Source organism: Anguilla rostrata, chromosome 3, assembly GCF_018555375.3.
Source record: "Anguilla rostrata isolate EN2019 chromosome 3, ASM1855537v3, whole genome shotgun sequence".
NCBI lineage: Eukaryota > Metazoa > Chordata > Actinopteri > Anguilliformes > Anguillidae > Anguilla > Anguilla rostrata.
In genome coordinates this window covers 34,488,062-34,503,159 of record NC_057935.1, presented here as the reverse complement: position 1 = coordinate 34,503,159, position 15,098 = coordinate 34,488,062, and the positions used below count along the sequence as shown (strand labels likewise).

At 38.0% G+C, this 15,098-nt stretch overlaps 2 protein-coding genes across 2 annotated transcripts in view; one reads left to right on the top strand and one right to left on the bottom strand.

The window, feature by feature from the left end:
• Window positions 1-15,098, top strand: part of zc3h15 (zinc finger CCCH-type containing 15) — a 454,134-nt gene that overhangs the window by 228,037 nt on the left and 210,999 nt on the right. The window lies entirely within an intron of this gene.
• Window positions 1-15,098, bottom strand: part of LOC135249678 (titin-like) — a gene marked incomplete at its 3' end in the record, with an annotated part of 52,195 nt that overhangs the window by 21,529 nt on the left and 15,568 nt on the right. The window contains exons 8-22 of the mRNA XM_064325194.1: window positions 14,575-14,640; window positions 14,211-14,469; window positions 11,124-11,196; window positions 10,721-10,939; window positions 10,476-10,618; window positions 10,130-10,305; window positions 9,696-9,920; window positions 9,281-9,525; window positions 6,578-6,798; window positions 5,615-5,779; window positions 5,337-5,505; window positions 2,930-4,626; window positions 2,539-2,820; window positions 2,050-2,316; window positions 694-966 (exon numbers count right to left, since the gene is read on the bottom strand). Coding sequence (XP_064181264.1) covers window positions 694-966; window positions 2,050-2,316; window positions 2,539-2,820; window positions 2,930-4,626; window positions 5,337-5,505; window positions 5,615-5,779; window positions 6,578-6,798; window positions 9,281-9,525; window positions 9,696-9,920; window positions 10,130-10,305; window positions 10,476-10,618; window positions 10,721-10,939; window positions 11,124-11,196; window positions 14,211-14,469; window positions 14,575-14,640 — 4,480 coding nt within the window. The remainder of the gene's footprint in view (window positions 1-693; window positions 967-2,049; window positions 2,317-2,538; window positions 2,821-2,929; window positions 4,627-5,336; window positions 5,506-5,614; window positions 5,780-6,577; window positions 6,799-9,280; window positions 9,526-9,695; window positions 9,921-10,129; window positions 10,306-10,475; window positions 10,619-10,720; window positions 10,940-11,123; window positions 11,197-14,210; window positions 14,470-14,574; window positions 14,641-15,098) is intronic.

Genomic DNA, 15,098 nt, shown 5'->3' with positions numbered 1-15,098 from the left:
AGACTTCAAATGCTAATGGAAAACCTAGAATCAGCTCTTGACCTTTTGTTAGCTTTCTTGAGCATGAACTAATGATACAATGACACACAACTGGTCAAGTGTCAGCTGAGCACCCAATTGCCCATTTAATTTTGGTCCCCTAAAATAGGGGGATAATGCGTAAAAAGGTCTGTAATTCTGTATATACGGTATAGTCTGTAAGAACTCTATTACATAGAGTATGTGTGGTGTGTATGTATGTATGTGTAAATGATTAGTTGTGGCTAATTAATGTTAGAACAAATAGTGCAATTCAAATCTAATAAGTTACCACCACATTGTCGTAAAGTAAATTCCCACAAAAAAATGTAAAACTGTTATATGAATGAAATTATTGAAATTTCACACCATTGCAAAGCTATTTAACTGATCTTTTGGCTTGTCATACAGGTTGTTCACCGCACTCCAGCAGTTAAATTGCACCTAAATGTATAATACAATGAACAATCCCATTTATTAATTTCCGTTAAAAGAAAACACTCGGAGTTGCACAGGGCTTAACAGTGTGTAGAATAAGCATGCTTCAATAACTGCCTTGCTGTTTAAGGAAATTCTAAACATTTCTACATTATTTTTGTTTGAACGGGAAATGATGAAAACCCCTATTGTTACCCACAAATACAATGGATTTTTTTTTTTTTTTAAAGTACTTACTCTGAACGGTTAGCTTCCCAGCCGTGGAGATATTGTGAGTAGGAACAACAAACGAATACATTCCAGCATCATCTCTGTTGGCATCTTCAATGAGAAGCTTGTGGGTATTCTTATCAATCACAACATGAATGCGGTCAGTGGCTGAGATAGCTTGCCCATTCTTCATCCAGGAGCCCTCAACGTTCTCCTGGGAAAATCTGACTTCCAGTTGGGCAATGTCCCCTTCACAGATGGTCAGGTCTGTGAGTCCTTGCATCAATGTCACTGGACGTACTAAGCAGAAAGATATATGTCATTTACTACAGATTCACTAAAATAACAGGCCAGACAAAAGAAGCTGGAGTCAGCTGTCAGCATACACTTGAATGCAAAAAATTACAGATAGTATTTGGAAGTATAATCTAATAAATTATCTTTGAAAAGAGGTTTGGCTTGATACAATCATAAATAATGTATAAATATAAAACACATCAAACCGTGGAAATATAGAAAAATTATTATGGCAAGCTTGGGAAAGGAATTGTTTGTTCTTCCATTGATAAAGTACAGCAATAGATTATCTACCATTAGTTACCAAATAGTCATCTGAATAACAATACTACAGCAAGGTTTGCAAAAAAAAGTAGCACAAGAAGTGCTCACTAATGTTGGCTATGCTAATAGAGCTAGTTCGACAAAACATTGGTCTAACTTTCACTACTTGTAGGGCTATGCCCCATTTAGGCTACACCGCTGTAGGTTATCGAACCTACACAGCCTAATTATGCACAAAATCTACCCACTCTGGCAGCTCAATTTTTACTTCCTTTCTTGTCTACCCTATCTTTTCTTATTTCATTTTATTTCTTCTATTGTTTTACCAGGTTTTCCTTTCACATGCACATGGATGCTGGCAGGCTAACTTTAAGCATTTCATTACCTATCTGCTGTATTGTGAAGTTGGCAAATGTGTGAAACTTTGATTTAATCACTAGGCTAACTACAGGTAGTAGACTAGATAGGTTATCTGATGTTATTCATTGGCAGAATAGTCATCCACAAAGTTTTATCCACAACAAATCCAAAACACCTCCCCTCAGACGTTTAGGACAATGGGTCTGTTTTGCAAGTTCCCCAGGGGTCACTGGAGAATGGTGAGGCACAGACCCCTGCTGACAGAACCAGAACTCATGGCCGAAATGTCAATTATACATCACCCTACAGTGCTACTGGCCTGGACTGTGGGGTTCATCCAAGCACTAGAACAAGAATCGCGCCTAAACCAGATGTGCAATACAGTTGCCCCATATATACAAAATCTTAAAAAATTATTTTATTTTAAAGTTATTTCATTGACAAGACTGCAAAAATGCTCACATTTCATATGTAATGATCCACTTGTCTTCAGTTCACCAATAACAAAAGTATATTTGCCCTGGTTCTCCTTCCTGACATCTTTGACAGTGAGAGTGTGGCGTCCACGCCGAGAAGACATAACATATTTGCTGCTGGGAGTGATTTCCTTGTCTTTGAAGTACCAGGTACCCTCAACATCCTCACGGGACACTACACACTCAAATTCCCCAGAGTAGGTCTCAGGAACTTCTATATTCTCCAGATTCTTTACAATATCCAGCGGGGCTCCTATGCAACAGCAGGAAAAAACACAGTTTATTTATAGTGTGATGGGTCCACTTACTACAATTAGTATTAATTACTTAATGCATAATTATTCACATTATTCTGTTGTCAGTCTGCATTAATGCCAACAACCAGAAAGCAAATTACAAAAAATTTTGACAAATGAATGAAAATAATTTACTGAATTGTTCTCGGTGTTGCAGTTACATACGTCATATAATTTACCTTCAACGATTAGTCTGGCAGTGGTTCTGATGTGGTCGTCCTCAGCAACAGCACAACTGTACTCTGCAGCGTCACCCATGTCAATGGTCAACACAGACAGGAAATGCACCTTCCTGTCTGAATGCATTCGATATTTGTCTCCAGAAAAAATTTCTGTATTGTTTTTCAGCCATTTCACTTTGACAAAAGGTTCATTAGTTTCACACTCAAAGGTCACCATAGTATCCTTTTCTTTGGCATTGAGATCTTCCAGTTCTTGTGTAAATGTAATAACTTGCTTAGCTGAAAAATAAAAGCATAAGAGCAATGCATCAATTTTATGTGCAGTCATATTCACAAATGTATCGGATTTATTTAGTTAATGGATAACTACTTAATTTAAGCATTTTACCTTGCACAAGCAAGAATGCATGGCTTGAAGTCTCTCCAGCAATGTTCACGGCTTTGACCATAATGCTAGCAGAGTCCTCAACTGATACATTTCTAATCACCAATTCACAAACATGGTCTTCAGGCCAATACCAGTAAATACGCTCTGACTTCTCCAGCAAAACTCCATTTTTGAACCACTGGCACTCTGGATCGGGTTTCCCAACCACTCTAACTCTAAAGCGGACCTCTTCACTTTTGGAAACTGTTTGGCTCTGTATGCGTTCCAGAATCTTTGGAGCTTCCATGCTAGGAGACAGTTCGATTCTTTCTGGTTTGATTATGGGAATGGTAACTTTGCCTCTTTCCTCTTCTTTTTTCTTTTCCTCCTCAGACACCTCTTTGGTCCAATGAAGAAGTTCCTCTTTCCTTTTCCTTAGCATATCCTCATAGGATTCATCCTTCCTACGGGACTTGAGCTCTACGGCAGTGATGGCTTCATAGTAGCCTTCCTCTGTCCTACGCTTAAATTTGCTTTTCAGCTCCTCTGTCTCCTCTGTTGGTTTCTCATGGATGATTCTCTCAGTCTTTCTCAATTTTACTACTTCTTTTGGCTGAATAGCTTCAGGGGGTCTCTCAACTTTGACAACTTCAAAGGAAACCCTTCCATGCTCAGTACCAGATTCTGGAGCCTTCGGCTCAGGGGCACGGCGGAGGATAGACCTGAAGTCCTCCCTCTGCTGAATCTCCAGTTTCACACAGTGTTCAGCCACACCTTCAGGGTTCTCTGCCATTACTTTCACATCTCCTGAATCATAAGATTTGCAATCAGTAATCTCAAGGTAGTAAATACCATCATAGCGGAGCCTGAACCTCTTGCTCTTCCTGATGAGTTGCCCATTGAGGTACCAGTTCACCTTAGGTGCAGGGTATCCAGTCACTCTGCAGCGGAACCTGGCAGTCTGCCCTTCTAATACCCTCGCCGGCTCAGGGAGAAGAACAATCTCAGGCTTAGTCTTCTCATATGTCTCTTCAGTTGTGACTCCTGCAAGAGCCCCTTCATGGGCAATGCGTTCCATCTCTTCAATCCTTTGCATTCCCTTTCTACCTTCTGGTAGTTGAGACTCTTCCACAAGGCTCTTCTCATCCTTCACAATCAGGGTAGCAGAGGTCTGATCAAATCCATACTTATTTGTTGCTCTGCAGGTGATTACACCACTATCCCTATTGTAAGCCACTTCATAGTCCAGACTGCAGTAGCCAAACTCATTGATCATTCGCAGCCTGTTAGCTGCTGCCAGGGGTTTTCCATCATGCAGCCACTCCACTACCATGGTGGGGTCACCAATAGGAGTTAGCCTACATTCAAAATGCACAGCACCAAAATGCTTCAGCCTGACTGAGGTCAGCTTCTTCTTGAAGTGTGGCTTCTGCTGCTTTTCTTTGTCATACAAGTCCCCTTCTTCCCACTGCTCCTGACCATAACGGAGATGTAAGGGCTCCAACTCTGGAGCTGCAATTTCCTTGGCTTTGTAGGTTCCCTTGGGGATGACAAGTCTTCTCTCAGGCTCTGGTTCAGCAGACTCCATTTCTATGTTGACCCTGCAGCGGGTGGTGTCTCGTCCAGCCTTGTTGATGGCTGTGGCTGTGTACCAGGCACTATCAGAGCCTACACTAGAGGCGATCTTGAAATTTGCTTCCCCTTTGGTGCCTTCAATCCTGTAATTAATTTTCACATTTTATTAAATTTCACAAATTATGCTCATGAGATGCCTATATGCCAGCTCAAGTTTAAAGTATGAGATGACAGGTATAGATAAAATAAAAGCAATATAAATATAAGTAAATGTCAATAAATCAAATTGTATGTCAGTATTATTAATATAAATTAATAAGATGTGCATAATAAATAACCTTTTTTAAAATTCAAAACTATACAATCTTGTATGTATTGTGTGTATTGCTAATGGGGATCCTAAATAAATAAATAAATACATAAATAAATACATTTTTGACAACATTGCCATGACTGCTCTGCAACTTCAGCCAATATTTTCCACAACAAACACCCAGCCTTAATTATATATTATACTATAAGGTCAAGGAAACTTTTTATTTATGCCAATATAAAATTTTTCTTGCAAATGAAGCCAATTTAGGTTGTCTTCATGAATTTGTTTTAGGCTATGGACATCCTGCTCAAATGCGAGAGCTATATGTTGCATGTACGACATAACTGGTGGAGGCCCTAAAAGGCGAAGTAAATTAAAAATTGCAGAAAAAGTCAGCCAAAAAAAAGTTTCTCTCGTGATATAATTATTGTACACCTTTCAGGGCTTCCATAGAGAAACATGTTTGTGTTTTTTTTTAAATGTTATTTAATGTGTTTTGTTTACATTTGTTTACGATAATGGGAACAAGGCACTTACTTGATATTTGGGTATTTATGTGGTGAGATAATGTCGCTGTTTTTCAGCCAGACAATGTCAGGAAGGGGGTTTCCAATTGCTTTTACAGCCAGTTCAACCAGAGTTCCTTCCTTGACACTAATATTCTTCAGTTTCTCAATAAACTGGGGTCTCACCAAGTTTTCCTTAGCTGTGAATACACACATAAAATTATAGTCAACACAAACATTTTATTAAGTATCCTTTTTTTAACTAAACAATCATTTGCACAAATTATTCTACATTAAATAGCATCATACCGTCTACTGTGAGAGTCATGGAAATGGAAGTCTTTCCAGCTCTGTTCTGAGCCACAACAGTCCATTCCCCAGAGTCAGTGGGCATGGCTGGGACCACAATCAGTGACTGAACTCCATCCTCCTTTACCACAATCTTGTGAGTATAGTCATTGACCACTTGTTGTCCTGTAAAGGAGAAAGGAAAAACCTTCTAGCTGAACTTAAATATGCTTGTGCCTTAAATGATCTAACATTTTAAAATACAAGCTCCCACCATGTTACAATTTTCAAATGTAATATGAACATTTTATTTAGTTTTGAGTCAAATTTCACCCCCAAATAATTAAACGTATTGTACCAATGAAAAAGTACATTAACAATACATGCTTCAGTAGAGTCCTCTCTCCTCCCTACCAAAGCGGTTTCATTGCTGCTTCTGTTCAGTTTCTGGCTTTTGAAATTGATGTAAGTGAGAGGACAGCAGAGGAAAGTCAGAAAATCTTAAGTTTTGAAAAGATTCTGTGAAACTGTGAAAAAATTCAGCACTGATTTTCTCCGATCTTAAATTTGTAGAAAAAGGCCTGAGATCAACCATTGGTCAAGACAGCCTGAGTGACCTCATGCTCATAAATGTGGAGGCAGAGAGAAGCGTACCTTTATCCTATAGATACATAGCTATTGTATGAGGTGGCAATAACATACATTTGATTAAACTATACTATATTATATTATTATGTGTACTCCAGGTATCCCAAGCACACTGCATATGACAAAATTTTAACGGTATAATTAAAATAAAAATTTGCCCTTAACTATCTATTTAATTCACTAAATATCATCTTCTGTGACTGGATGATTTTAAATGGTGTTATAAGAGTCTAAATATTTAAAGATTATTATCATGGATTTTTTTCCCTCAAAAAAGTTAATACCTGCTTTTGAGAAAAGTTATCAAATACATTAAACTATGCATACACCACTCACCATTGTGGAACCAGAAGGTTTCAGGCATGGGTCTGCCAACCACTTTTAAGTCAAATCTGGCAGTTTGCCCCTCAGCACACTTGAAGGAGGAGGGCTTCATGACAAATACAGGCTTATACAGTCTCTCCAGCTGGGCTTCATCCGTCTCGTCCAGTCTACGTGATGGAGAGCGACCAGGAGAACGTCCAGGAGAGCGGCTCAGGGAGCGTGGTGATGTGGAACTGAGAGGAGACATTTACAAAGATCCATGCACAAAATGTGAAAAAAATTAGAAAAGGTAATGTCATATATACTCATCAGGTATTAAGGTATGTAGCGGGGTTGCGCACCATTCAGAATCAAATTGTGAATGTCTCTGCACTTCAATTTAAATTCTTGAATATAAATTGAGGCATCAAACTAGAATTTACCTTCTGCTCATTTGCATTCATGCCCCCTTATTATACTGATAGAACTTAACTTGAAGAATCTCTAGTAGTTCACTTTGTTAATCCCTTTTATGAATGTAAAAGCCTCAATCAACTCACCCCTAAATTTCCTTTTAGTAAGCTTTAAGAGATTAAGCAGCTTTCCTCATAACATTTCCAATTCATACCAGGAAACAATTTAGTGGCCCAACTTTGAACCTTTTTCAGAGCTTCTACATCTTTCCTGTAGTACAGACCCCAGAACTGCACACAGTATTCTGTGGTCTGAAAAAGGTATTGTATTACATAAATATAACTTCCTTGGATTTATACTCAATACATTTGGCCATATATCCCAGTATTTTGCTGGCCTTTTTTTATTGCTTCAGCACAATACCTAGAACCTGAAAGATTTTGATCAACTATTACACCCTTTTTTCCAATTGAGATTTTTGTTCCTCCCATGAAGTAGTCCTGCTTATGTTTTTATTTCACGCAACTTTGAAAGAACATGTAGAACTTGTAGAACTACATTTAGCCATATTGAATTTCATTTACCAGGTTTCTGCTCACTTCTGGATTCTGCATAAATCTTCTTGGATTACTTGGATTTCAAACTGTTATTTATTTCACACAACTTTGAAAGAACATGTAGAACTTGTAGAACTACATTTAGCCATATTGAATTTCATTTACCAGGTTTCTGCCCACTTCTGGATTCTGCATAAATCTTCTTGGATTACTTGGATTTAAAACTGTTAGCTAAACCTCCCACTTTTGATTAATTTAAAAATGTAATCCCTTTGCGCAGATACCAAATCTGGCCAATCCTTGCTCATTTATGTGGTGTTTTATTTCAGGCTTTATAACTCCTGGTATGAGCATCACAGAGACTTATATTCACAGTTTAGAAAGAACTAATGTGCCACAAAAGCAATGCAGAAATGAAGTTGTACTCCTTTCGTTATCAATTAAATATTGACAGCCACATATGTAACAGGTAAAACAATGCATGTCCTGGATCATACACTCATTCGCCACAAATTAGCAAAATCTGAGGGAAATAAGCAGAACTACTATAGATCTATGAAGGAAAATGAAAACAGTGTACCCTGGCATCCTTTAATGTCTCCAAATTTATCCATTACATTTATTTAAGCTGCCAAAATGCCTAAATTGTGCATTGCAATGTATAATAAGATAATCATAACAAATGATCAAGTTCCATAACAAATCTCAGTGAAAATCACTTTGCATAATTTTCATGTGAGAATTAGGCTACTATCTTTTCGTCAATACACAGTCAGAGATATCTAGGGGTCCAAAAACCTATCCAGAACATCTCCGAAAATTAATAAAATGCTTTTCATACATTTTAAAGCATATACTGTACATTTGCACACTATGATGGTTTAAGATGAAACATTGATATCACAATGTTGAAATAATGATGTGGCATGATTTCACAAGAATTCCTCTTGTTTATTTTGCTATTCAGTGAGCAGTGTTTTTCACCGCTCTATTGGCATACCTTCAGACTATCATTGGCTTTATTTTGTTGCTATGATGGAATTTTTGGTAGTGAAAGAATATTTGAGGAACTCTCAGATAAATGCTATTGTTTAATGTGTCAAGCTAGTTGCAGATGAGACTGGGAGGGGGGTCCACCGTTGTCCTTACGCAACAACGGTGGCAATTTGCCATAGCAAATTCCGTATTTGCCATAGCTGTTGTGTATCTTCTACTAATAAAGCTATAAGTAAGCCACAAGCCACCCTTACCAAAATTTTGCTTTCAAGATTTTATTAATGTTCTCACTATTAAAAGCAGCCTTGACAGCTTCCATTGGGAAGTCTGTACCTCCCTACCCTTTTCACTCTCTAATCTCCCTGCCCCCAAGTCCCAAGTTTAAATAATTCAATAAAACTTTAATACATTCCTCTGATATCCTAACTAGCAGTTAATGCTATGTTAGTACTTGAAAAGAATTGCAGTTTTTATACAAACTAAACTTTTCAACTAAGTTTAAAAAAATGAATCCATCACATACTAGTATATACCTGTAGTATATCTACTTATTTATTGTGACTACCTAGAGTATGTTCAACTCATGAATTGAATGGGGGCAGATTTTATCATTCTGAATTCCGCACAACCCAGGTATGTAGAACTGCCTCATAGGTTTCTAGAGAGATGCGATGTAAAATTTTAATACTAAAACCACTTTTTCTCCTGTAAGTAATCAGTAGCATTAAAAATGGATGACTCTATTTTTAAAGATGCAGATAAATCTTACCGGATTCTCTGGACTGCTTCAGGTTGTGGTATGTAGGGCTGAGCTCCGACTGGTGCAGTGGGCTCCGCGTACAGCTTCCCTGAGCTGACAGAACTTGCCTTCATGTTACAAGCCAAGGCAGTGTAGACACCTTCATCCTCTGGCAGCACCACTGGGATACGCAGACTGGCCCTCCCATCCTGGAGAAACTCCATCTGATATCGACCACCATGCCTGATGCGCTTGCCATCTTTGTACCATGCAATCTGTAAAACAGGAATAGTGAGTGCAATTCAGCTAATTTGGCCATTCGGGTTGAATTATGTACTGGAAATAGGCTTGCTGGTATCTGTCTTTCACTGGTGTTGTTGATAGACGTTTTTCTCTACAATAAAAAAATCTAACCAAAATGAACAATGCAATCTTTGAGGAATACCTTGGGCAGCGGAGTTCCTGCCACTTTGCAGTGGAAGGTGACTCCCATGCCTTCCAAGATCCTGTAGCTCTTCACAGGAGTGTCAAAAGTTGGCTCTACAGCCTCCTGTTCTGTCATGATCATCTCTTCCCCATCTTCAGTCACCAGTTCCTGATACGTTATCTTAAGAAGGCGGAATTCAATCTCGTGGATTATCCTCTCCTCAAAAGCAGAGATCTGGAGTTCCTATCAATGAGAAAAACAGTATAAATAATCCCTTGCAATACACATTGTAATTGTTTGTACATTTATTTTTTACCTTTATAATTTGTTACACTTTATAAATATGAGGCACTTTTTTATTTGTTAAACTTTATAATATGACACATATTTTCTACATCTCTTTTCCTCTTACTATCTTTGTTATCCTGACTCTTTATTTTTGACTATCATACCTGCTCTGAGACAAAGGTCCTCATAATCTTCATCTGCTGAGTGGTGCGGATCTGCTCTTTCCCATATTCGCTCACAACCACAGGAGGGATATCAGCCACTTTCGGCTCCTCCACCATTGTGGTTACTTCAGTCTTAAAAGTCATCTCATATTTCTTCATGTAGGCTTCATATTCCTCTGTGAAAGAAAACCCCAATGTGGAATGTTGACAGACAATTAAGTGCCATTGTCAAGATTTGTCTATATAATTGACAAGTTGTTTGGAGTCTTGAGTTGCTGTGTATGTCAATTTTTCCATAAGCGTGTATTGTTTAACTTTTAAATCTAGTTATTTTTATGCAACTGACCTTCTCCTAGAAGGTGAGCAGAGGCAGAGGCCTCTCCCAGCCTATTCCTGGCAATGATTGAGTACTCTCCAGCATCATCAGCAAAGGTCATGGAGATCTCCAGCCTGCACTCCCCAGTTTCCTTTTTGTAAATCACTTTGTACCTAAAATGCAAGTAATAAATTAATTTAATTTCAGTATAATTCACAACTCTAAACCCTTTGCAATAAAAACTGAAAAAATTAAAAGTCATTGAATAAAAGTACCTATATCCAGTGGTAAGTGGCATTCCTGCCTTCTTCCAGTATATATGGGGTTTGGGACTGCCCCCAATCTGGCACTCGAAGGCGATGCCCCCACCTTCCACTAGCTTCTGCACAGTGGGCTTCTTCACGAAAAAGGGAGCCACCTCTGCTCCTGATTCCACAGTTTCTGTGATGCCGCTTACTTCTGATATGGTTTCGGCTTTGGATTCAACGACAATGCTAAAGAGACATTTCAAAAGCAAATATGAATGTAAGAAGAAAATATTGCTGATATAAGTTATGTCTATTCTGCGGTGTAAATACCCAATGACTGTATGTACAGTTTATGTATACATTTGCGCGACTTTCTTGGTTTGTCCACCTTTTAGAGTTCATAGAATGGAAAGTTATGAATGGTACTCACTGTTTCTGCTCAGCAGTGTCAGTGTATTCAGAAACAGTTGTAATGTCCTCCCTGCCCTCAATTTCCTCTGAAACTGAAAAGGAAGAGGATTGTTATGTTATACTTGCTCACCATAAAAGACATAATTTTGGCAGATAAAATCATACACATTAGAAGGGCATGCATATTTAATAGAGTACCATTTAGGTTGGTCAGCAGAAGTATCTCACTTTTTCTAAGCCACAAAATATAATCAGTACAGGTCATACTAGGTCTGGTGATCAATAGCATGGTGATTTACATTGTGAATATAGCTGCAGGTAGCAATACCTGGGATTCAGCCATGCACATAAACATTACCGTACACCACTTAACAAGTTGCCAAAATCAAGGTAAACAAGGTGCAAAAAAATAAAGTAAAGTCCAAAACTGGGTGAAATGGCTAATCACATTTCAAAAATAGTGATAATCCAAGATCGCACTGACAGAAAAGGTACAGATGTATGTTCCAGATGAGGAAAAATCACTGCAAGGGTGTTATATATGTCTAAAAGACAACAGTGAATTTTCTTGAATTTATGAATTTAAAAAAAATACTGTGCTCAATAGCACCATCATCTGACTCAGTTGGACCAATACTGTAGAGTTGGGCTAGGGATGTGAGTGCCAATTCAGCTGCCAAATTTTGTCTATTTACAAAAGAGTTATTAGCATTTTTGTAATATGCCACATGTACATCCATTTTTTTTTGCCTTACTGCAGCTGTTGTATTTGTACTGATTTTATTTATAATAACCTTTTAGAGGACCATCTAATGAATAAATTGATGGAAGTCCTATATTGATATGTCAAATGGTCTAAGCAGATTTTTTTTTTTTTTCATAAAAAGGTTTTTCGTAAAATTCAGAATAGCAAAAAATCAAATGGTGGAAATTATGGATCCTTGAGGCAAGTTTGTTTGGTATGAATCTGGGAATCTGAGGAAGATTTTGAAGAACTGCAACTGCAAACTGCAAAACAAGTTATTGCTCAAAGTTCACTTTCATCCTATAGTACCACCATTTGGCCAAACAGGGTAAGTTTTATAACCAGAAACGCACATGGGAATGGGAAACAACCTGCTAAATTTGGTTGCGCTATGATGTACAGTTTCTGCAGTGCAAGCACTTTTACGGCAGAAAAATAATTTTAAAAATAAAATAGATAAAAAACAATAATAATACATAAAGAAATGATTTTTTTTTTTAATAATAAAAACGGAAATATTAGGATTCTAGCACGTGCAGTGCTTAGACCCCTAAAAATGCATATTGTTAAATGATAACATTTAAAAACCATATACAAATTTGTTCTTTTGTTCTGTAAATGCTTACTGACATTTTGTGACTCAGTTACAAATTTGGTATACCTCTGAAACCAATAAACCTAAGCTTTACTTTTCTTATTTTTAAATTCTCCAGCAGAAAACAACAATTTGTTTAATTAAAATTGTACAATATATATTGTACTATCATTTTTGAGCCTCTTTGTGAGGCTGTCAGAGCATCACATTTCCCCTCAGATAGTGGGTGTTTTTCACAAGTTGCATCTGGGATTCAAAATGAAAGAACACTGTTTTACTTACACCAGTGTTTCCCAAACATTGAGTAATTCTGGTGGCAAAAATAGATTTGCCCCCAAATACATATTGTATCAAGTTGTTTATTTCTGTAAGCAACACCCACTAATCACCACAATGCAAATGTGGTTCAAAATGAAAAAGCATACGTGAAACAAAAGTTAATTTTACTGTAGCACAGAATTATATGTTTTCAAGAGAGTAATCTGTTACTCTGGGATTGTTATTTTGTCAATGAAATGTGACATCATAATAATATCCAACCAGGATATTTTTGTTGCTATTGATAGCTTGGATGTCACATCTGGTTATGGTGTTCAGCAGACCGTGGTTGACGGCTGAAAACATTTTTAATTAAGTATTCTTTTTCCCTGAAAACTGTTATACATTTCACACAATTTAAAGGCAAGTTCAGATCAAAGATTCTCAACACAGCGACCTGCAAGTGGCGACATGTCGCAAAAAAGGTTTGCAACATTATAATACTGACCTATTCACATCAAAGCAACAAGATGAGATGCTGCTTTTGGCTACCATAATAATGATTCTATTTTCCTCCTTGTTTCTACTTGCAATTACTATCTATAGGTCAATACAGCGAAATCTGACAAAAGTAGTAGCGATAGAGAGATGCTTGCTGTAGCAGTACTGCTAATAAATGCAAGGCTTCATAAGAGCTGAACATCCAGTGCTTGGAGGAGGCTGTGTGTGATTCAGCACCCAGTATATGGAGCGTATGCACAGCTGTGCAGTATGCAGTACGCTCACCGAAGAGCTAGTGTCGCTGCTGATTCGGGATGAGACTAGCCGTATACCGCGCACTCTTTAATTAATTACCGCAGTGAATTTTTTTAACTTTGTCGCCCCCTCCCCCATCCACACCACCGCCCATTAAAAAAAAATTTGATGGGAAACACTGCAAACCAATTTTAGAACAGAAGTACATCAAAACTTGTTTCGTGCAAGCACATTAGTTTAGCTGAACAATCAAAACCTAAGAACCACAAATCGCAATAAGAAAGAAATAGGCAGCTTCTTATATATATATACATAGTTAGGACATTCTATAATTTCATAATTATGCTATTGCATTATTTTTGGTGTGTAATTGGTGAAATTCTAATAATATTTAGTTATAATAGTTATAATTGCTATTTGTTCATAAAATGTCTAACAAAAGATTACCAAATTGCACCATTTCATTAAAGAAATGGCACATGTAGCAGGTCTCCGACAGCTGGCCTCAACAAATTGGATATCTTTAAGTGGGATTAAAGGTTTTACCACTTCAAAGTCACCAGTGTTTTAGAACCCCCCAACTACAAACCAGGCCTCCTAAACCATGTAGGGCACCAGCTGCCATTCCAATGTTATATTTGCTTTTTTAGAGGTGACTAATACTACTAACATCAATCTGTGGTTCTTAATGTAAGCATGTTTTACTTTTTTCAAACCATGGCAGTAAACATTCATCTTGTTGTGCTCAATACCTTGGACAAGCAGGTAGCAGGAGGTGCTGACTGTTCCCGCCTCGCTGGTGGCTGTGCAGGTGAAACGTCCACTGTCCTCAGCAAAAGCCTCACGGATTACCAGACGGGCGTATCCATTCTCATAGGTAATCTGGAAGTCAATGGAGCTCTCGATTCTGTAGTCCTCCCTGAACCACATGATGCCTGGGGCAGGGTGACCAGATATCTGGCACTCCAGTGTCACAGATTCTCCCTCAATGACAGTCATATTCTTCAAGCCCTGAAAAAAAGTATTTTGTCAATCTGGGTGCCAATTTTCCTCAAAGTAGTGAAAATTAAAAACCATTTTGCAGTCTACTGTGTGATGTCTTCAAATAATACTTACAGCAATGAGAGTGGGTGGCACCACGGCAGTTTCAGCAGCTGAAGGAATTGTAGCAGTCTCAACAACCTATGAAAAGCACATTTTTGTCAATGATACAGAATATTTTTTAATTGATAAAGATGATTCTGTTGGAATGGGGGATGGGTAGGAAAGATATCACAATGAAGAGTTCTGGATGAATTCAGAAAATTGTGAAGTGGAATAAACAAAAGAGGATCACAGCTGCAGATGCTAAGAAGGCGGGGGATGTTGCTGCAACAAAGCAGGGTCAGGTCCAGGGGGAGAGTGGCTTACAACCAACTGTGAGGAAGGAATAGTTAGGGGCCAGTAATGGGAATCCACAAAATGTTAGAGTGACTAGTAAGGGGAAGCAACCTGGGCTACAAACCTGTTGCTCCCATTGTTCATACTTCTGCTCCATACCCCCTGTAAAAGAAGTGCCTGTATCTTTCTGTAACTGGGTTCCCAAATATGTCTGATATCTTTCAGAGGTTTCTTTAAAGGGAGATGGTACTGGCTCAGGC